Source organism: Ammodytes marinus (genome assembly GCF_949987685.1).
Source record: "Ammodytes marinus genome assembly, chromosome: 4".
NCBI lineage: Eukaryota > Metazoa > Chordata > Actinopteri > Uranoscopiformes > Ammodytidae > Ammodytes > Ammodytes marinus.
Window position 1 is genome coordinate 33,396,188 of NC_137233.1, and position 24,562 is coordinate 33,420,749.

At 41.0% G+C, this 24,562-nt stretch overlaps 1 protein-coding gene across 1 annotated transcript in view; it reads right to left on the bottom strand.

The window, feature by feature from the left end:
• cntn4 (contactin 4) overlaps nt 1-24,562 on the bottom strand; it is a gene marked incomplete at its 5' end in the record, with an annotated part of 163,059 nt that overhangs the window by 33,339 nt on the left and 105,158 nt on the right. The window contains 2 exons of the mRNA XM_080026764.1: nt 15,164-15,314; nt 17,856-17,985. Coding sequence (XP_079882890.1) covers nt 15,164-15,314; nt 17,856-17,985 — 281 coding nt within the window. The remainder of the gene's footprint in view (nt 1-15,163; nt 15,315-17,855; nt 17,986-24,562) is intronic.

Consider the following 24,562-nt stretch of genomic DNA (forward strand, 5'->3'; position numbering starts at 1 on the left):
ATATCTCTGATAAAGTGTGATGTAAGAGGTATACGGCCATTCTCTCAATACAACAACACAATCTGTTTGTGTCCGTGATCATGACGTTAGAAAGGCTAGCAAGGCTGATGAACAGTTTGTTCATTAGGGGAAGTGTTCTTCAACATAAATCCCCTTGACCCCCAAGTCAAAGGTGGAGTCAGGGGCATGTTCAATTGTGATGTTTAAAATGTAGATGTGGCTATAATGACCACACAGCCAGCCCTGTGCCTGTCTCTCTCTCTCTCTCTCTCTCTCTTTCTCTCTCTCTCTCTCTCTCTCTCTCTCTCTCTCTCTCTCTCTCTCTCTCTCTCTTCTCTCTCTCTCTCTCTCTCTCTCTCTCTCTCTCTCTCTCTCTCTCTCTTTCTCTCTCTCTCTCCGCATGCAGACAGACCAGAGATGAACGATGATATAGAATATAGTCAACAATTCTCAGTGGTTGAGTAAAGCCTCAGTGGGCAGAGTCAAAGACCCATCCTTTTTGATGGCTATTTAAAACACTGCTGTGAAGTTGGCGGCTTTGTCACTACTTTTAACACGTTTTATACCCTGTTGGCAACTTACAATTTCTTCAACCATGTATGTACACCCCAAACGAACATTTCTGTTCATGGTTTTGCTTTAGAGTGAGCATATTTACAAACCCCTAACCGGTACCCTGCACATGCATGCATGTATGCACTAATAATAGGTATTTTCATCAGGTTGGGGGGTAATCATCATCATATTAACTGTTGGTAAACTGACACATTTAGGTGTTCAACTGATTTTGGTCAGAACTTGGGACACCCAGCTTGAATCCGGACAAAACAGGAAAGTGTTTTAATTTATTTTATTTAAATTGATTTAAAACAAATGGAATCCACATATCTCTGCTGTTGATTTAATCTCAACTCCTCTTCACTTTAATGTGGATATTCTATCATGAATAGGCTACTTTTACAATAACTCCAATTTCACCTCATTTCACTCTGTGTCAGAAAACGCTCCAAAACAAATCTCACAGTGACCACTGGTCTGGCCTGCTTTGGCTCAAACAACAGCCTGTATTTGATGGGGCTTTGGTTGATAAGACTGAAACAGTAATCTTGTTGGGAAAACGCTCCCTTCTTTACCTAAATGAATCAACACTGCCGTATTCATGGTGGGGTTGGTACACACAAGCTGCTTCTTTCTTTATCACACATGGTGAGCACATCACTGCTTATTCAGACAGTTCAATTCAGTCAGTCGGTCGGGGATAGCCTCTGGTTTTTAGGAAAACAAGACAAATGTTTACAACATTGTCCTCTGGCCAGATGGCAGGGGATTTCTGGCCTGATTGATCAGAATGGTGTCTTTGGTTATAGGACATGGCGTGTCAAAAAGGTTCTATGTGTTGTGGCTATACACACAAGAGAGTACACAATGTTTGTAGCTATTTTGCAGCCAAAATTGCTGCACCCCGTAGCCTCAAAACACCCATTCAACACCACTTTACAAAAAGCTCCACATGGCAGTGGTTGTGTACGACTGCTGGCATATGTAAGGAACCTGTCCCAGTACAATATTGCATTTGGGAGGACAAATTGTGCTGTGTGTCTGTGAATCAAAATGATGACATGGCACACAAAATTGGAGTTGAAGGGATATTCCAAACTGGTTTTAGTGTGCGCTCACACAGGTGTTGCATCAGTTGTTGGAGCTGACAGTACTGTATAAATCTCTCCCTAACCCCCTCTCTTATACACTGAAGAATATCAATGTAAGGAGAAGCACCGTCTCTGCATAGAAATAAATTCAACTTTGATTTATTTGGTTACCACCGAGGACATATTTTCTGTTTCCTCAGCAAGAAGAGTTTTCAATGTCAGTTGATTTTAACGATAGAGATCGCTGATACAAAATAATAAGCGATTGCTTTCAACTGTAACTATTTGCTACGGGTCACATTATGCTTGGCTCAGATCTACATATTTGAAAATAAGTCTTCCTTCAGCCTGTCTATCACAGTAATCTATTTTAGCATTTTTCACATTTCACTGATTTTTATAATTCCTTGTATTGTAAAATCTGTGTGGAAAAACCAATAGAGGCGACACTGGGCTTGAAATACAATTATTCTACTGCCCATTTCCCTTAAAGAGTTCAATTTTAAATAAAAACAGCCAAGATTAATTGAGATGTATATCTCATAATACACTAGTGAGCAAATCAAACTTATCTTTTGTCAAAAAAAACACTACACTAACACTATGTTGACTTCAGAGCAGCTTGACACATTAATGGGGTCCAATTGTTTCAAAGTCTCCACAGTTTACTTTGAGAAATCAAATACTGCTCGAAAAAAATTGGCCCCCGGATGCCAGCCCCTTGCCTCCACATATTTTTTTTTTATCACTCCTCATAAATTGAAAAATCACTGTGATATTTCTTTAATTTCGCTTTTTACTGTTGCCAACTAAGACACTACTATTGACACACACACACACACACACACACACACACACACACACACACACACACACACACACACACACACACATTGAGGAGTGAGTGCGTAGCATGAATCACAGAGCATGACAAATTGCAGGATTGCGGGATGTTCTCGCACTCATTCCGTGCCTGCAGCGTTTAAAAAAGAAATCCTCTGCTAGGTGTGTGTATAGCTTTAAGTGGTGTGAGTGGAACGCCACACGTTCCTGAGTGTCTTCAGCGAGTTAAAGTGAGAAGAGGCAGGAGGGCATCAGCATGTGGTCTGGATGTTCATTAGACCATTAGAGAGATAAGAGAGGGTCACACTTGCTGTATAGCATGGATTGGTCGGATTATATTTAGCGCATGATCCACTAGTACACTATCCTTCTTGCATATTACATAGGCCTATCCCTATTGGCAGAGAAAATAAACATGGCTGTCACGTAATTGAAGAGATTTCTGGTGATGGGTCCATCTGCTCTAGCCAGACGCACTCCAGAAAGAGTCAGTGTGTCAGGAGAACAGCAACACTGTGGAAAGGGCAGAGTGGATGACTTTCATTTACTAATCGGTGGTGGGGGACAGCAACAAAGTTCATTTTACTTGAGTACTGAAGTACTTTTTTTTTAGTATGTTTTGAATTATCTGCTTTTTTGGGAAACATATGACTTTCCCTCCACTACATTCCCAAGACATACATTGTAATTTTGACACTTGTCTAGGAAGTGTGTGGTCACTTTCAGGCTTATAGCAAAAGCTTTGAAGTCAGCTGTTGTTTTTTTTATTTTCTAAAATGCAATTGGCCACACATGGTTGTAGATTCATGCAGTGAACAAATGTAAGTTAGTGACATCAAAATTTGAGCGACCTATGTGTCACTTTCCTTCTCCATTTGACCCCATTGTCTGGTTGGCACTTGAGCCTTATATACGTTAAGAATTGATCTAGCAATGATGTACACTTGGTATCTTTCAAAGTAAAATACTCTGGTACTTTAACTTGATTAAACATTTGGCTGGGCAACTTTCACCTGTACTTGAGTAATATTTGATCAGGGAGTACCTAGACTTTGACTTTACTACTGGAGGGGTCCACCAGTGCTTATCGCACATTTTTCTTATTTTCCAACGGGGCCTCTGTTCTATTTCAATGAGATTTTAATAAGTAGTCTCGTCAAATGTCTTTGCGCTTTATTTGTAATGTAGAATTGGAATTAATGAGCGCTGTATGAATAACAGGTGTATTAATAAAGGTTGTGATTAAATGATGGTCTAGCATTGCTATCCCAGTCTCCTCACTGTCACTGCATGCTGTTAAACTTACTAGAAACATTGTTTATCGTGTTTCGATGTCACTTCACATTTTTGCTCATCAGATCTCTAATTTCCTCATTTGCCTACAATAGAACATCTGCTTGTGAAGAGTTGTGCCTCTCTCTCTCTCTCTAGAGGCTTGGCAGTGTGTGTGAGCGGCGCCAGGCCTGCATACTGAAAACATGTGCCCCAAAAAGACAGCATTTCACTACCCTTTCTCCAAAGGTATAGTTACTAGGCTACCTGAAAAAGCTGCAATGGCAATTTTCATTTGGACTTTTTGCCTCTACACCTCTCACATCACCCTGGCTGCAGCTTTAAAAATATATTTTTTTAAAACCTGAACCCACAAGAAGGAGTGCAGCCTTTACAATGGATGGCAAATGGAGGATTAGGGATTTGCTGATCCTGGCAGCTGCAGACAACAGGCCGATACTGTTCAGAGGTGCCAGCTATAGCCCACACGGCAGCGTAGCAGATTCAATGTTTAATTTATCCAAACATGTCTCAGAGTTGCTGCTGCTGCTCACAAGGTGGAAATGATCTCAGTGGCTTGGACCCTTTAATCAGTAGGCCTACTAAACACAATAGCAGAGCATGTGAAGGGAAAAGCCTATGCTTTCCTACAGTGTTACTAAGACGAGCCGTTATGTAGATGATGTACTGTCACTCAAATGGCTACTTTCCTATAAGTGCACAATGGCGGGCACAGTTGAGACTGATGGTGCAATGTTACACACTGTTTCACAATTCAAATAGATGTGGAACCATTTCCCGATAGACTTTTCTAGGCTTGAAATCATTGGAGAAATAAAAAATGAAAGAAGTACACTGATTTAAAAAAAATCTCCCAACCTAGATGGCTTAAGAATACATTAGGTGCCAAATAAACTATTACAGAAGCTTAAAAAAGCATCATCATTATTTCTGGCCCTACATAACCATTATATTATCCCATTCAAGTCAGCAGAGCAGATTGTTACACAGACTGGAAGCCCTGGAAGAGACACTGCTGTACTGAATTTCCTGATACATACCCTGCGTTCCAATCCCCATACTCCCCTAATATTTAGTATGACAGAAAAAGATTTAGGATGTCCCAATACATGCACGTAGGGTTGCAAAGGGGTGGAAAGTTTCCGGTAAATTACCGGAAAGTTTCCGGAAACTTTCCACGGGAACTTTCGCTCGGGAATTTTGGGAATATTCAAAATTGGAAATTATAGGAATTAACTAAATGTCTGTAATTTAAATGATTTTTTTTTCATATCCAAACATAAATCTAAACATTTAAACACTATGTTGGGTTATAGGCAGACATCCATGCAAAATAATACAATTAAAAAACATTACATTTGAACAGATTTATTTGTAAAAAGAATTTTCAAGTTTTGATTATTTTATGAACAATCAATAATTTCACTGAACAACAAAAAGATGAATGTTAAATATTACTCATCTGTCTGACCCCACCCATTCAATGAATAAAGTCAAATGCCCCCCATGTGATGGAGGAATGCACAGTGCATGTAGGGGGCATGGTCTCAGTACCCCTGCAGTAGGATGTGTGCTATGTGCAATTTGCCAAGTGTACTTGCATAAAATCTGGTTGTTTTAGTCAAGATTATGCTAAAATATATTGTGCCCAACTATATTTAAAATCACTGTTTAAGCCTCTGTAAGCCTGGTCTAGTGAAAATCAATAAATTATATCAAGTTGGGTGTCTCAAACTTTTTTTAAAAATCTGATTTGAAATTAAATGTTCATAAATATATTAAAACTTAGTTGAAAAAACTGCTTTTTACAGTCTAGAACATTTGCCTGGACTGAAATAACATAGTTAGGAGAATGTAATGCATTTGTGTTGCTTTAAATTGAGTAAATTCCCGTTTATTCCTGTTAATTCCCAAAATTCCCGTTAATTCCCATAAATTCCCGTTAATTCCCATGGAAAGTTTCCAACTTTGAAAATTCCCGGAATTTTGCAACCCTAGATGCACGTCAATTGTAGTATGCTGAAAATACATAAATGCCCTACTACCTCCAATAGCATTTTGGAGTATTTGTCTTTATTCTTGACATTTCTCGACATGATGAAAAAAAAATCTTCCTTGTCTGATTTTTTTCTCTCCTGTGGCCCTAAAACTCCTTTGTACTTTAGTATGTAGTGTAGTAAAAAGAAAAAGTATGTGATTTGGAATGCAGTGTTAGTTATTTCAGGCAAAACATACTAAAATATAATATGATGTATGGAACCCTGGACTTCTAAATTGAGTTTCTGTATGTCACAAACACTTTTTTGATGCTCTGTACAAAGCTTCCATAATGTAAGAGATTTATTAATGAACATGACATTCTTTCAAAAATGTAATTTAAATACGGATTAGCAATTATTTTCAATTAGTTTATTTTGAATAAATAAAGTGATACATACACCTCATTTTTTGTTGTTGAAATAGGATATGTATACTCGGTGTTGTGACACAAAGGGAGCCTTACTAGCATTTTGACCAGCAGCCATTCACCAGGTGTTGGAGAGCATCCACTCAGCAATCACAATACACACACACACACACACACACACACACACACACACACACACACACACACACACACACACACACACACACACAGACACACACACACACACACACACACACACACACACACACGGTACAATAAAAGAATAGAACATTTTAAGCATAGAGTATTTGCATCACATTGGCCCTCATTTATCAACCGTGTGTAGACCAGAAAAGTGGGTGTAAGTGTCTTGCCCACGCAAACCTCGGCATTTATCAATATGGACGTGAGCGTAGGATACGCTCAAATCCCATGCCAGCTCTCAGCTCGTGTACGCAAGTTTGTAAACAGCATGGACTCGCAGTGCAGGCTGTGCCGGGTAGCCGATTACTTTGTTGGGCAATTATTAGAAGATAATACAAATGCAGTGTTTGCTCAGACCGAAATAAAGATATTAATCACTTAAAAATGTGCAGCTTATGGTGTGCAACTGAGTAGGAGCACTGATTCAATAGTGCGCACACTGGCCACTTAGGAGTGGTGCATGGGACTGTGTAAGGGCTGTTATCTCCGACTTGGAGCAGCTGGGGGGACACTGAGGCACGGGGGCTGCATTCATTCAAAATGTTAGCCTAAGTATTAAATAAGTACAAGTAGTACGCTGCTCTTTATGATAAAAAATACACGGCACAACATTCAGCTTAACATTTTATTTATTTAACACACTTTTGAGATTGTGTTTCCTCTTTTAATGTGTCATTGATGCTAAAGCGAGTGATTTATTTCCACCGTTAACCGGCACGTTTCGGCTTGTTTTTCCGATCTGCTGGTGGAGCAGGACAGTGGGCGCTCTCACAGCTGATCGTTGCCGGGTCGGCTTGTGCAGCTGACGGCCGGGCTGACCACTCGTGCCAAGCGCATGCTGTCATACACTAAAACGCAAAATGTGTTATTTTTAGTTTTTAAAACCCTTTTGAATAGTGCTATCTAAAAGGGCCAATACATTCTTCCAAAGTTTTTTTTTATTAAATCACAAAGTAGTATCAAGCAGCTGCAATACAATGGATTATTAATTTTTTCCCCTTTTTTCCCTCCCGAACATACCCCACCCATATCCCACCCAATCACAAACAGTCCTGCATTAAAAAATCAACACACAAAGCAATACACAACGTCAAAAAAAGCAGAAACGGGGCCAATACATTCTAATCATTAAAATCTCTGCAGACATGTATTTCTTTCATGGGGACCATTATCGGACAGTTGGTGCGTCTTTTTCTCCTCTACCACTTATATTATGCCCGCAGCCCCGCACCCCCAGTTGGTTGCATTTCAGAACAGCAACACACTTTTTTTAGTGGCTATTTTTGAGTCAGACCACTTTTTCTTCATCTATTTAAAGAAATGGCGACATATAATTGTGTATGCTGTTTTATAGAATTTGAGCGATAGTAGCCTACTGATGTAAACCTAAAATGCCAAATCCTCAGCTGGAGATCATTTGTTGTCAACACCAACGCTGTTGACCGCAGCAGTTATTTCCTTCCTAACTGCTGCCTTCTGTCGTTCTTTGATGCCGCTTGTAATGCTCCGAAATTAAACTCTTTTTTTTCTACTTTCGCTGTTATTCTGTCAATTTCTACTTCAGAGAAGTTCCTCTTCTGTGCCGTAATGCGCATATCCATGTCGTAAAACCTCTGGGCGAGGCCTCTAAACTGAGAAAATATAGGGGCGTGATATTCAAATAACGATTGTTTTCAGCCGCCGCATTTATCAATAATGGCCTGGCGTACGCCGAGGTTGGCGAGATACGACTTTTTGATAAATCCCACGCGATACCTGGCGTAGGGAGGTATTTGCGCCAGAATCTGCACCAGTTTCCAGCAAGTTTTATAAATGAGGCCCATTGTCACCTCTTTTCCACATGACCTTTTGAAATGCGCTTGCTAAAAAGTAATGGTCATGGATACCTTGAGCATGCAGATCATCTGCCTCTCACTGGACTCTGGCGGGAGGAGAGGAGGGGAGCTTATTGCAAAGACTGAAGAGCAAGACAATTGTGTTTAAGTCAGACATATCTTTTCAAAGAAATTCTAAGCGATATAATCCAGTAGACTTTTTGTGAAAATCAGCTAATATCTACTCACCACTTTCTACAGCGCTGTAAAAAGAGTTAACACACAGCAGCTTCTCTGCTAGCGTTGATCTAAAGAGCGTGGCTCGGAGCCAGCAGCAGGACATGTTTAAAGGGCCGGGCGGGGCACTCACTCTGAGCGTAAACTATTGACGCTGTTAGTATAAACATGAACAAACATTCGCCAAGCGTTCGCTGGATCATACGCTTTGAACTAAACAAATGTACCCTCTTCTTTTGCAGTGTGTGTACCACTAAAACTAGACAAAAAGGCAAACAGTGTCGCTATGGGAACACACTGCAGCATCAGAACGTCTGGAAACAAAGATGGTGGATAGATGTGTTCCAGCCACACCCAAAGCCTTCTTCCTCCTCCGGGGGTAAACACCTTCTTCACACAGGAAAGATCCAGGCCAACCGTGTGTGTGACTGCCAACACCAATAGAGATAAATACTGAAGCTCTTTAAAAAGATACGCCTTTAATGCCAGGCAGGGAGCAACACCCCGAGGCAGGCTAAACAAGAGAGACGACAGTTGACGATTAAGTACATCTGGTGTGTGAGCAGCTTTTAACAAAAACTTGATTTATTTGCTGCTAGTGACATATTGAAATGGCGTGGTTCTTTTTTAAAGGGCTGCTGCTGCTTTTTGGCTCGACACGGCCCACTTTACACGCTCATCAGCAAAGACCTGCTCTCAGCATGCTTTGTTCCAGCTGATGTCATCTAAACCTGCTCCCTGCAGGACTTGTCTGGGGTAGATAAGCCCCCCCCCCCCCCACACACACACACACATACACACGCGCACACGCACACACACACACACACACACACACACACACACACACACACACACACACACACACACACACACACACAGACAAAGGGGTCTGCTGCTGCTATGTGCTATGAAGATGGATTACCCAGCTGGTGACACTGGCTCCCTTTCCTGCCTAAGCCACTGTGGAGCGCCAACGCAATTAGGCCCGATTAATCTTTCAACAAAAGGGGGTTGGTTCACAGCAACTACCTCTTGTGATTGTTGCACCTTTCTGGTATACAGGTGCATAACCAAACAGACGGGCTCCCATAGACGGACTGTACACGCATACAAAACAGATTGTCCTTTTTTTTTGGTCTGGGATCTTGAATTATGCAAGGAAAACATGAATGAAATAAACAAGCAACACATATAGCATCTTTTGCTAGCAGTTCACTCATGTGCATGGGTGGCCTGTTTGAATTGATTTGCAAACTATTCCAGCCAGCAGGATAGAAGGCAGAAGACTGTAGTGGACCTAGAGGCATGGTATTATGCGCTATTATTGGGCATGCCGTTTAAAAGACAACTGTTCTAACCATTACCACAACCAATGACAAACATCTTTATTATGTGGCATACAACACTAGGGTGTGTGTGTGTGTCACAGATGAGATAAAAGTAAGAGAATAGGAAAGAGAGCAAGAGGGAGCTGTAAACACATGCACAAGACACATTTAAAGAGGTGCTGGCGCGTGTGTGTGTACAAGCCCCACTTCCTAGCTGGCAATGCAGTCTGCCGTCATGGCAAAATATTTCCTTTTAAGTTAATACAGCTGGGACTGGTTGAATTTTAAATTTGAAATCCGAGCATCTTTCTTGTTGAGTTTTTTGGAACAGCCCAGGTGGCCCAGGCCAACTGTTGTTCATTCAGTGGGGGGTAAACAGCATTAAACATTTTTCTAAACTCCAAACAGATATTTAAAATGAAAATCCAGAATAAAGTGGCCGGTGTTCAAGAAATTCATCAACTAATTGTCTGTTACCATTACTCCCAGTGCAACAAAGAACTTAAAGGAATACTTCACCCATACAGAACCGCCGTTCTATCATTATAAAATCACTATTATATGAGGTTTTTCTTTCATCAGTCTTCCCTTGGATGAGCTGTCCTGTTAATCCTACCCCTACATTTTCCACGTGTGATATCACGCATGGGAAAATGTAGGGTTAGACAGTGAGACCATAAAACACTCTTTCTGCCTTTTCTCAGGCTAGGATGAGCCAATTTCTAAAGTTTTTGCACATTTATACTACAAAGGATCTCAGAGTTCAATACACCTTCATATTTCCACCGGTGAAGTAGGTCTTTAACTAAATGACAGCAGTAAATCCACCGTAAAGCTATAGGGTGACAACAATACATTCATATTAGAATTATTCAAGAGTAATTCAAATGTTGTGCTCGCATCATTCCTATCTTGAATGATTCATCATTTGTCTCATCACATTGTGTGATTTATTGTAAAAAATAACTGGAGAAGGACAAGAACATTGATCAGTGATATAAATACAGAACAACATGCAACACAAGCCATCTACTTAACATTGGGACATTGCCTTTTCATTTATCAACCTTTGAGTGGACGTCAATTCGTGTCACACCCAAAAGACAAATGCAAAAATCTATTTTGAGCTATGAATATATATATAAAAACAACAGAGTCTAAATGGTCCAGGTTGGTCAGCGAGGTTGAGAACGTGTTCTGGAAGTGGAAGCACGGCACGCAGCAGACGTGAAGGGCACCGGGCGGGCGAAACCACTATGCAAATGTCCCCTTCGCCGCCACTTTGTTTGACAAGCAACAACACTGCTTTGTATATATGCAAAAAGCCATGGCAAGACACTGTGCACACACACACACACACACCCACACACACACACACACACTGCTGTCACAGCCCAAGTCATGCTAGAGTGGTGACACCCGATTGGATGACCCCTGACAGGGCCACACACTTCACACCTCATTTAGACGGACATACACACACAAACACACACACACACACACGCACATGCACACACACACACACACATACAGGCAAAAAGTTATCACACGGAAGCTCACGTCTCAGGGGTCAAACGTGGCAGGATGCTTGGATGGCAAACTTTGGGAACAGGTCAGAAGTTGACTGATTGGATATCTTGAGTGTTTATTATCCCCGCTGAGGTGGAAAGGACTTGATTAGCACTTTGAATTAACCCAGCATGCCCGTCTGTTTGTTTAACAGCATAGGAGCTAAGAGATAAAAACTGGCAGACCCTGTTCACCATTACTGAGTTTAGGCTCCATGCTGCTTTTGATTTTAGCTGGTCTGTGCTGCGTGCTGTGTGGAGTGAGGACTGCATCAAATTCTCCCCAAAGGCAAACAGCAATAGAAATACACCACAGTGTAACTGGAGCTGTATTAGTGAGGAAGAGTGTAAGGGCCACAGGAGAGAAACCTAGAATGAGAGGAAGGTATCTTAAACACAAATGATGCATCTGTGCTACAACCCATTTTCTACCGAAACCGGACGTCCCTCTAAGCATCGACTTATAACGGCACTATCAAATATCAAAGTGAAGGTATTGAATATGTTTCCCTTTGTAGACGGTCTCTGTGCGCTCGTCTCACAGCCCACTGCACATAGAGAGAGAGCAATATATTATTAGTGGAGCTTAAAGGACTTCTCTTTTCGTCAACACTTAGGTTTTGGTGCATTGTTTGTGTTTTATTTACGTTTCAATGATGAGTTATTGATACCGGAAGTTCAAAATCTGTCAAAAATATTCCTGCTTTACCGAAGTCTTTACCTGTCAGATTTAATATCAACAAGTTGTATTTCCACTTTATTCCCGACAATTGACTTTATTTTCTGAGGGGTTGATCTACTAAGATCAGAAATAAAGAGTGCTTAACTGCGAGAGCGCTCAATTTTTTTTTTTTTGACTTTTTGGTTTGTGTGCATGTGATCAACTAAGATTGAATGCGAAAATGACAATGGGTGCAAACATGTTAGAGGAAGTACTGGTAGATCGCCAAGAAATGGCAGGACATATAAGAAAATAATAAGAATAAAAAATATCTAATAAAAAAGCCTCTGCAAATAAAACAGGTTGCATATTAATGGATAGGATTTATATAGCGCTTTATTGCCTAGGCACTCAAAGCGCTTACAGGGTTCCAGGTTCCATTCATTCCGGTGGTGGTAAGCTACGATAGTAGCCACAGCTGCCCTGGGACAGACTGATGGAGGCGTGGCTGCCATTCCGCGCCAATGGCCCCTCTGACCACCACCTCAAACATACAGCAGTCATACACATTCACACCAGGCAAGGTGGGTGAAGTGTCTTGCCCAAGGACACAACAACCATGACACAGGTGGCAGGGCAGGAATCGAACCGCCAACCCTTGGATCATTGGCCAACCCGCTCTCCCAACTGAGCCACGGTCGCCCCAACATTGGTCGCTCCTGTTGGAAACAGCAACGTGTAAAAGCCCTGTTTGGCCCTGTGTGTGCCGAGTGCGCCCCTGTCCATCCTGCCTCACATAACATTAAGGACTCTCATGCGCTCATTTACGAGATGAGAGGAAATGCCTTATGTATGCAGGTATTGTGTGTCTGTCTTATGAGTGGCTATGAATGAACCCTTAACTCATCCAAAAGCTCCAGCATGTCATTGCTGGATGGGGGATATGTCTGGATTATTTGCGTTTCAAACATAATACGAGAAAGAACAAGAAACCTTTATCCGTTGTCTTTTGCACGTCGTTTGTGCTCAACAGTTTAACACCTGCTTTTCAAACGTATTAAATAAAGACCCAATCTCAACGACCGCAATTCCTTTCAGGCTTTGTAAATCACAGTGTGTGTGCTAAATCAACCTTTTTGCATGTACTCCTCCCATATTTTGCGCACTCGGGAAGAAACGCCAGATTTGGCAAACGTACTAAATGGACGGAGTGTGATATTTGACACACAATCCTCAGTGGGTGAAATCCTGTTTACACATGTTTTTATACACGCAAACCCCTACGTGCATGATCAAAAATAATTTCCTCCCTGTAGCATGTTGCTACATGACTGTGTGCTCTTGTGCACAACTATTCTAACAGAGTGTGCCTGCTTACAGACTAAACACTGCCTTACATTAGACACAAGTCAAGGGGGGGGGGGGGGAGCTACATGGTGGGGACATTGTTTCTTATAACAATCAGTGTGTTTCCATGGGACAACTAGATTGGATTAAGACATATACCTAACTTGTTTGAATATACATGGCCTTTCAAATATTCAATAAATGGCCGGAGCATGGCATGACTCTGCTATGCTAGGTGGCGATGTAGCCCTTTCAACAAGTGGTTATAGAGCCACGTCCGGTTCCTTTCCGGCAATAAATCCTACTATTTATTTTGTTGTCTCCTTCCACTTCCTTGTGAAATCCTCCGCAAGGATTCTCGAGCAAGCGCAGAACGAGAACTCCGATATGAGATATGCGATCCTGAATACATGCAGGTAGAATGCCGACTATGAACGAGTTATCTAGGTGTTCATATCCGACTTCGCTTGTCCGTTAATTTGCAGATTTGTGTGCGAAGTAGATCGGATAAAGGTGTTTGCATGCATTTTACAAGTCCTATTGAAGTCTTATTTGTTTATTTCCCCGATTATGAGTCTGCATGTAAACGCACTGACTGACACTCAGAAAGAGAACATATCCACAAGATGGACAGCACCACACAGTTCACTGCTTATACGTAATACCACCGCAGGATTTCAAGTCATCACAACTGCAATAATTATTGAATACATTTTTTCTAGCAATGGCCGAGAGGTGAAAAGCACAAATGAGGCATAATCCACACGTTATCTTGCCTGAGGTCTGTCTGCCAGTCCAATATTAATACATCCGACTCCTTCACACTCCTTTGACAGTTTCAGTCTTTTCATCCATCTCATTCAAAACCTCTCTCTCTCATTTAACTCAATCAAGCTGATGATTTCTCTCTTTCATGACCTAAGCATGACCTCAGTCATTCGGCCAATCACATCGCGGCTGACACATTTTTGAAACTGTCTCCTGTCTTTGCTGTCAGTTGTCCTTTCAGTCTGATCCATGCCAAACCTCCTCCACTCCATTCACCTCCAATCTCAACTCATTGTCATCTTTAGGATCCTGCTGCATGACATTCATCAAGGCTCTGGAGCACTGAGCAGCCTCTCAGGGGATTATAGTCTTCATTAACCCCTATACCATGACTACACAATGGCCTCTAATTGCCATATATACACACTTTTATCAAAACGCGACTTACAACCGGAGTATGCTGAAAATACATAAATGTCCCACTAACTCCAATAGCATTTTGGAGTATTCATCTTTATTCTTGAAATTTCTCAACATAATGAAAAAAAAACTTCCTTATCTGATATTTTTTCTCTCCTGTTGCCCTTAAACTCTTCTGTACTTTAGTATGTAGTGTAGTAAACAGAAAGAGTATGTGATTTGGAACACAGGGTAATTCTCACACTTTTTTCATATGTCTCAACTTCATTGTAAAAGAGGGTAACCTCAATTGATCTTTCGAGAATAAATAAAGGAAAATGAAAATATCATATCTTGTCCAATATTGCAACGCGCTGGTGGCAGGATCGCATTAGGTAGATGACTTCAAACTGAATGCTACATCATTTAAATGTGAACAAGATGTCGCCTAATCACAAGATGTGTCTGTAAACAACACTACATACACCTGATACAGAACATGGCCTCCAGGCATTCGCTCCCAGCTAAAGATAAAAAATAATGAGAACACATGTCATTCAGGGTAGAAGTCCAGCTGTCAGCCTCACAGTTGGGGGTGGGAGAAGCAGAGCAGGATGTGTGTATATATAAATGTTGTGTTTCTACCTGCTACTTTCTTGGAGGGGTTCACTGCCCTTCCGCCAAGAGAGCGAGCCCCAGGGAGACATCTTGGGCTTGCATTCCACCAGCGCGTCCCCTCCCACCTTCACCAGCGTCTGGCTCCGCAGTTGGTTGTGAGAGAAATCTGGGGCAACGGCTAGAGACAAGAGCAGCATATTAAAAAAGCAGTATTTGAAACAGTTGAGAAAACCTTTTACATCTACAGTATTGTCCTACCAAATGATCCTGGACTATTTATCTGATGTCAAAAATCATCCTTAATCATTTTTGTTTTTTGCCAAATGAGTTGGTAAATCCAATGTGTGACCGGCGGGAAAAGTTCAGACAAGTGAAAAAGTAATGTCCACAATGGGGGAGCCAATGGTATTGATGTAACTCTAACCCTATAATTCTCCATAGAATATTCTTGTTGTTCTTCAGCTTTTCAACCAAGTGATCACTCCCACATAACGACTTTTCCTCCTGTGCCCTATTCAAGAGGTGTGAAACCGCCTGTTGCTGTCCCAATAGCTGTAGATATGGGATATGTTGAGGTCAATTTCTCCCCCTCTAAAAAAAATATGCCCTGCGTTCTGAATCGCATACTTTCTACTATTCAGTATGGTAGAAAAAAGATTTAGGATGTCCCGATTCTTGTGGCCAGATTTAGGATGGTTAGAAAGACCTGGATGTCTACTACATCTGGCCAAGATTTTTAGTGTTGAAAACAGCGTCCTATGTGGCCGATTCTGACCCATTATCCAGAATGCGACAGATATAAAAGCATGAGGCAATATCAAGGCGCAATGTTCTGATGAAATAAATAAGTAAAAGTATGTCCCAATTGTATGCCTTCTGCATCCTAACTATTATTTTTATCGTCAGATATAGTATGTAGAATAGAAAAAAGAAAGAGTATGCGATTCGGAACGCAGGGTCGACAACACCCTTCACCCCAAAAGAGGTTCAAAAACTAATAGTTCAGAGAGTTCAAATATGTATACATCATTCTTACCTGTAACTACTGTATATATTTCCCAATGATTTTAGAACAAAGAAATAAGATCTCAACACATCGTCCGGGCAGAACTTTTTGCTCGCAGCTTGTCCGAGAACCATTGTGTGATTGGTCAATCTAAAGCTACCACGACGACAGTGTGTGACTGCTGTGGGCAGGGCTTATGAGTCCCAGGAGTTAGTCACTTGAGTTCTCCTGAAGTATGAAATGTCCAGACCACAAAGAACTTAGTCCTTCTTCTCGCAGCTCTGTCAGTAGGAACTTATTTATTTGTTCTTGCAGAGTATGTAACCGGCTTTAGCCTACGCCCATGATGACTGTCCCTGACTTTGACCATCACACTTGACTGTATTGAGGCTGTCAGCAACACAATCAGGGTGAGCGGTGCTGGAGGTTGAATAGTGAATGAGAGGCTGCTGCCAGGCCTTCAGTGCAGAGTGACAGGGCTGACAGGGCAGATGGGCCAGGCTGGTCAACACAGGCACTCTGGCATATACATCACTGTCACCAAGACGCATTCACCTTCTAATGAATGCTTTTCAATTAGTGGACACTGAGTGAGAGGGCGGAGGTCGCCCGCTTATATTGAGTGAAGGAAGATGACGGAGCAAACTTTGAGAACAGATACTGACAAATGAATGCGTGCACACACGTCGCTGCACCAACAGACATACTGCATGCACTAGTGCTGTCAAACCATTCAAATATTACATCGTGAATAATTGGATTAATGTCATAGTTAACTCGCAATTAATCGCACATTTGTATCTATTCTAAATGTCCCTTGATTTATTTGTGTCCCATTATTTTTTCCTCATTGTAATGCTCTTATCACACACATTCTCTACACCCTTGTAATTCTGTGTATTTTTTTCGAAAATATCATAATTTCCAATTCAGTGCAAATAGCCCACAACGTTTTGCCGTTTTGCCAGTTAAATAATTTTAATGTGAAGTTACGCTGTAGGAAAAGTTCAGTTTGAATGAACAGTAACTTAACTGACAGCTACATGTACAGTGTGTGGTGTGATAGTGTTTTTTAACGTTACTAGTAAAAACAAATTGACACCGTTAAAATGGGTTTGCGTTAACGTCGTTAATGGCGCGTTTAACTTCCAGCACTAGTATGCACGCATGTGTGAGTGAGTGTAGACACAAGGGCGTAGGTGTCCTTTCAACATTAGGGTTGGGACACATTTGGTTGGAGGTTTGTTCCTCCCCCAGGAAATGTTGAGCGTCATATTTCCTGCATTTTGGTCAATTTTAATGAACCAATTTATGCCTTTTCTGCATCAATTCACGGTGGAAATGTCAAGATTTAATTCAGCTACCCTGTGACACAAATATAATGGAATATAATGCAGTTAGACTCTCAGCCATTCTGTATTATTGCTTTCAAATATTTATTCTCCTGTATTGTTTCCAAACTCTGCACATTCAGAACATATCAAAAGGTGTCTTGGGTTAGGTTTTTTTAGGAGTCATGTGTCACTTACTCATGACCGTGCGCCAGTAAACTAACATGACACTGTTTTGATGAATATAATTACAGGAAGGAAATAGGGGTTGTCTTTCATATTTTCCGAGGGGAACGAATGAACCGCTTTGAGTATTTAGTGGCTCTCTTCAAATCTAAACACGCACACACACACACACACACACACCAAACCATGGCCTTACCTATGACTCGGAGCTCTGCGTTGGAGTAGACCTCTCCGTGCTTATTGCCAGCCACACACTGGTACATCCCCGTGTCAGACAGAGTCAGACGGCTGATGGACAAGGCCCCGTTGGCCACCTGTATGCGATCCTATGGACATATAAGAGAGACAGGCCGTTTAATATGCCTCATTCACACACTGCTCATTTACATAAAATGAACAGTCCGCCAGTGAATTATGCTTCTGGAAGTGACAGAGGTGGGCAATAAATCAAGGTTTTCATCACTAATGGAGGGGAAGGCTTGAGTGGATGGAGGCAGGCTAGCAGAAAATGACCCTAATCAATCTGCATGTTTATGAAAGGGAAATAAAAGCGTGCCCTATGTATATCTCCCAATGCACCCCGGGGCCTGTTTCCCCTTGAGCAGGACGAGAGGGGATAAGAGTTGAAGGAGCATCGTGACATCGTAAGGTATAATGCATTGTGAGAATTGCTTTCCCGATAGGTATGCTCTATTCATACTAAGTGCAGCGTACATGGTCAAGCTGTACCCTCCTCTTCATCTGTTCGGGACAGTCCTTATTTAGCATAGCTGCGGGGAGAAAACTTGCTAGCCATTGGCCGATCAAATTAAGATCTATTTAACGCCCCAACCATATACTTTGGGGAATAGTTGCATGATAGAAAAATCATCTGAAAAGAGTTAGAGGCATATTTATCAATCCAAATGAAATATATTGTTCATTTAAGTTTAATACACTTTACAGAAGTTTGGTTTCGAGAGGCTATGGGCTATGCTCTGGTTCTTATTACACCATGAGTATTTTAAACCAATCACGGCAGTTCTCTGCCTGAACATCCATCTAAAACACCACAGAACGCAACACGCCCACACATTCCTGTAAAACAGTCTAGACAGTAAAAGAAAGCAGTTTTTTTTAACTAAGTTTTATAATATTTATGCACATTTATTGTCATCAGATATTAACATTCATTATCATATATTTATTTCTACTATTTCCGAGCAGGTTTTCAAAAGGCTTTAAGGGCAGCTGGGCCTTAACTAAAACACTTTACGCACGGGTCGGACATTAAACCCTCCATATATATTCATGGCTCTGAACTTGGGTTCTCTCTCTTTACTACATGTATTACATCCTATCTCTATGCAGCTGTGCCAGATTCTACCCCCCCTGCCCTTGGTGTGCTATGTTTTCCCCAGGGCTCACTCATAATGTCATTAGAGCACATTTCCATAGCGCTGTCTGAGCACACTCAACTCAGGTTTGCAATGGGATTAAGGTGCTGTCACATGAAAAGACGGTGACTATCCCCGCTACAAAAAATTATCACAAACTACTCCTGTGCTTGAGCATTGGTTGCAAAATGCATTTCCACAACACTCTGCTGTTTGAAAGTGTGCAAGGGGCGAACGTCCCTGCTGGCAAAATGATGGCATGCGTATATCAGTCCGTGTCTGCAATGGAAAGCACTCCAGATTTTACTGTCCGCTATTAATTAGGCGTGACGTTCCTCTCAAATCAGCAGTTTTTCACCTGGGGGGGAGGGGGGGGGGACCATCTGTACGCCTTATGCTGAAGGAAAATTATTGGCAATGTTGTTTGCCAACAACACCGGGGTTTGGTTTCTTTGATACAAAGCTGCTGCAAAAAAAAACGTAAAAAAGCAAAGAAATGGATGGCACGAAGGAGTGACTTTTATGGTTTAAAAAGAAAAAGCTTCTAGTGGTTTGAATGTGGTCCACAGCTGTGTGTTGCTTAAATACTCATTACTAGAAGCCTTTGTGAGATCATGTACTTTTTACAGCGTACATACATTAGACAGTCAAGCGGCGTAACCATATCAATCTAATGTAAAACAAAACCGAAAACATCCAATAACTCAATAACTAAATAGTAGTGACATTCGTTTTTGATCTGACAAGTTTTTATCTGATGAACAATAGAGGGAACATGTAACTACAGGGTCAAAGAATAATTCAAACTTGCTCAACAGTGTCCAACTGCAGACAGTATTAACGTGAGATAGGCCTACCACAGGCAAACACTTCAAGCACTAGTCAATATTGAGATATACATGTGCCTATTAAGCTTCCATAACATGTCTTTCTTTCATAGAAATACAAATAAAAGGACCAAAATGTACATTTAGGTGTTTAATTGACTAAACCTGTATGCGTCAGTGTATGTCTCCTGTACACCCATCTTTAACAGCCATTATCTGGACACCTGCAGTGTCTTGTCGTAAAATATCTGCCCATTCTTATCACAGTGAGAAATAAATTCAACTATACATGAACTCAGCTCAATGGTGGCTTTGCAGTAGCAAGAACAAAAGCACCTCCACTTGAGCTTGAACGAACTGGGAAAGCGGAGGTAAAAAAAACTTCTTAAGTTTCTAATCAGAATGCAGTGGATTGCTGTATAATTACATCAGTCATTTCTGAATAACAAAGGCTTTGACATTAGAGTGGTGACAGGATTAACCTCTATTCAAGAACACAACTGTAAGCCATCTGCACGGTGGTCCCATACTCCTTTAAAATGGACCAAACACCTTTTTTCATGTTAGTTGGAGTGTACCTTTAATTACACAGTCACCTCATTGTGCGGCCATTGTCAAATGCAAAGTGCAGCAGAGTGAGGCTGTGTTTGGAAAGCCATACTAACGTCCTACTCATATACACTGTGTGCACAATTATTAGGCAAGTTGTATTTTTGAGGATTAATTTTATTATTGAACAACTACAGTGCTCTCGGTCAATCCAAAATGTTAATGAACCTAAACCTGAATGTTTACGAAAGTAAAAGTGAGGTTTTGTCTTTCTTACGAGAATATATATATGTTTTGCTATTATACACAATCGATCTTTAAGTAGACAGTATGTAGTATATAGATGTTGAGTATGTAGGAGGGAGGACGTTAGTATGGCTTTCCGAACACAGCCTGAGATCCTTAAAGCCCAGTTCAGACCAAAGATTCGCCTTGCAACTGCTTGCGACGAGACGGTTTTAGAACGTCACAGGGGAAAAATCACAGCAGTGTGAACTGCTCGTTGCAGTGCGGCTGATGCCGTTGCAAGGCGTCGCAGAAGATTCAACATGTCAAATCACAAGGTCCAGTTTTAGAGCGTCTAGGCCAGCTCGTTGCGAGCGGTTCCGAGCAGTTGCAGTTGCGTCCCGTTGCAAGGCGAATCATTGGTCTGAACTGGGCAAGATGAAAGCATTGGGATAAACCATTACTACTTTGACATAAAGCCTCTTGAAACCTGCTCTACTATGGTAAAACTCAATCAATCAAACTATTGAGTTATAAACAAGTGTGAAAATAAATGTGCATATAAATATTATAAAAGAAAAAAAGGCTTTTTCACTGTCTATGTCGTTTGACAGGCCTCCATGGGAACAGTCATTCCATAAGAGGACTGCCATGATTGGTTCAAATAACTTAATGTGTCATAAGAACCAGAGCAAAGCCCGCCTCATCGAAACCACATTTCTAAAAAAAGTGTATCAAAACTTAAATGAACAATATCTTTCATTTGGATTGATACATATGCCCTAACTATTATCATATGCTAACTATAACACATCGAACTCCCCACATGACACAGTTAGAAGGATTTTGTGGATTTGGGTTTACAGGGGCTTTAAAAGAAAGCATCACTTTTGAAAAAGACCAGCCATTGTGTAATATAATAAGGGCTGGCATCTGAGACAGTCCTGCTTGAGAACACACACACAGCATGTCCAACACAAGAGCCCGATACATGTAGAACCAGTCTGAAAGGTGCTATTTCTAGAGTGAGGCTAGAAATAGTTGGAAGTTCTTAAATATTTCAAAGATTGACATTGAAAAATGTAATGCACATAGGCCTATATTCTGATATAGGGGAAGGTGGGGTGATTTGTGCCTACTAGCCTGGTCCTACCAGACCATTGTACTTCATTGCATTTGTACAGAAGGTCTGGAATCGCTCAATTGACAAACGTTCACTCGTTTGGAGGCGGGTGTCTGTTGAGGTTTAAAACTATTGGATCTGCCCAGTGCCACTCCTGATCTGCCAACCATAGGACCTTGCTGGCTTCTGACTACAACTGAAACTCACTCTTCCCAGCCACTCCCTCTGTTCGCTGATTGGACCGCCACACATCTGGCTGAGAAAACCCACTAATATACCGTAGACCCAGACTGACTACTGAAGGGAAATGCAAATTGAGCAGAAGTATGTAGGCGGGCGGTGCCAGGCTAGTGGCTACACGCACCCAAACTAAAGAGAACTTGTTTTACATCTAGAGGCTACACAAACCAAAACTATAGCATTCTAAAGTTCTTCTTCCCAATCGCTATGGCCCATAACTTGCCTTTTGTGATTTACTTTTCACACATCAATTGTTCCAATCATTTTGCTCAAAGTTAAAAAAGTGTTGGCAGAAATAAGTTCCAGTGAAATACAGATCAGTAAAGGTCTGAATTGATTCACTGTAATACATTAACGACAAATGGTTGCATCCTCTTCCCCTACTGCTCCTTAACATGGCTGACCTTTCCCTCTTCCACTCATTAAGCCTCTGTGGTTAATGCTGGCATTTCAAACAATGGAACACCTTGGCTGATTAATCCATTCACCCATGCATTAGGAATATATTCATTTATTATGTCGATTACAGCAAAGGAGGGAGGGGGGGTGCACCACAACAAAACCAGCACACTCAATGTAACCTTAAATCATTCGGTAACACTTTATATTAAGGTCCTTATAATAAGCATTGGTTAATAGGTAATAAGACCCTTAAAATATGCTTATTAATAAGCATATTGTTAATAAGACCGTTAATAATAACATAATAAACATGTTTATTGTGAGATTAGAAGACTTTCATAAGCCCTTATAAGAAACGTGTTATTGTTTATTGTTTATTGTGGATCCCCATTAGTTGACGCAGAAGCGGCAGACTAGTCTTCCTGGGGTCCAATTAAAATCTGAACACACAAACAGCAAATCATCACATTCACTCAAATACAGTAAAAAGTACAGTTACAAGACTACAAATACATAACAGTTGCAAACAAACAAATAAATAAATGGGCATCTGGGCGCCTCAGAGCGCGCAAACACCCACATCAAAACACAATACATTGAGCACCAAGCCAAGCCAGAGTCCCGAGTTCCTATTTACCATAAATAAAATAGGATTTAATTTGCCTCTTGAATTCCCTCTTCACAGGTATAACACGAATGTGCGAAGGGAGTACGTTCCACAAAGAAATGGATCTATAGAAGGATGTCCTCCTCATTGCATTCCTCCTACAGTGTGGGAGCACAACTTGTCCTGCTGTTGCAGATCTAGTACCGTATGAATGAGCATCAGAGCAGAAACCAACCTTGTTAAAAAGAACTCTAGGAACATGAGTGGAAATTACATTCTTAATAAATACCAAGGACCTAATGGATAACGTATCCAGAACTTTAGGCCACTTAAGATCAGAATGCATCCGATCTACATTTGATCTGTAAGATCTATCAAGAGCAAGTCTTGCAGCCCTGTTTTGTACAGTTTGTAGTTTGTTTAAGTCAGTCTTAGAGGCAGAGGCCCAAATAACAGAACAATAGTCGAGATGGCATAATACTAATGTTTGAACAACCTGTCTCCGTAAAGTAACTGGTAAGTAGGTGGCACATTTCCTGACCGTAGCAATGCTTCTACTCATCTTAGCAGCTATCTGCCTTACATGATCAGTCCAGGACAGAGTGTTACAAATAGACAGTCCCAGAAGCTTTAACTTACTCTCCTGCTTCACTGGCTGACTCAAAATCTGCAGATCAAGCATAGGCTGACTGGCTAGATTATGCCGTGATCCAAAGACAATGCTGACAGTTTTTGATAGATTTAAAACAAGTCTATTTGCAGTAACCCAATTGGCCACTGCTTTCAGATCTTGTGACAGAACGGTCTTAAGTTTACAGCATGTAGATGCAGAATAGTACAGTGTAGAATCGTCAGCGTATAAAACCATAGTGGATTCTTTAATAACAAGCGGGAGATCATTCGTAAAAATTGAAAATAAGAGCGGACCCAAACAACTTCCTTGCGGCACACCACAGTCAATGTTAATACTGTTGGACAGAGTACCATTCAAGAAAACCCGTTGAGTTCTGAAAGATAAATAGTTTTCAAACCAAGAGGTTGCCATAGGTCCAAAACCATAATGCGTGAGTTTTTCAATCAACAACTTATGGTCAATTAGGTCAAATGCAGCGCTGAAGTCCAACATGACAGCACCAGATAACAGTGAATTGTCAATCCCCCTAAACCAATCATCAGTCATTGTTACCAAGGCTGTGCAGGTGGAATGACCCTCTCTGTAGGCATGTTGTGCATTACTTATCAAATTATTCTTAGACATATAGTCATGGATTTGGTTATATACAATCCTTTCTAAAATTTTACTCAAAACAGGTAGGATTGTTATAGGTCTACAGTTCGGACCACTGAATGTAGATTTGGTATCTTTTGGTATGGGAATAATTTTTCCTTCTTTCCAGATTTTAGGGCAGGTTCCATTAGATAGACAGGAATTAAATATATGACATACAGGAAGAGCTATATAATCAACAGCTATTCTGAGTAATTTACCATCAATACAATCTGTACCAGCAGAGTTGTCTTTAGAAATGGATTGTAACAATTTTCTAACCTCCT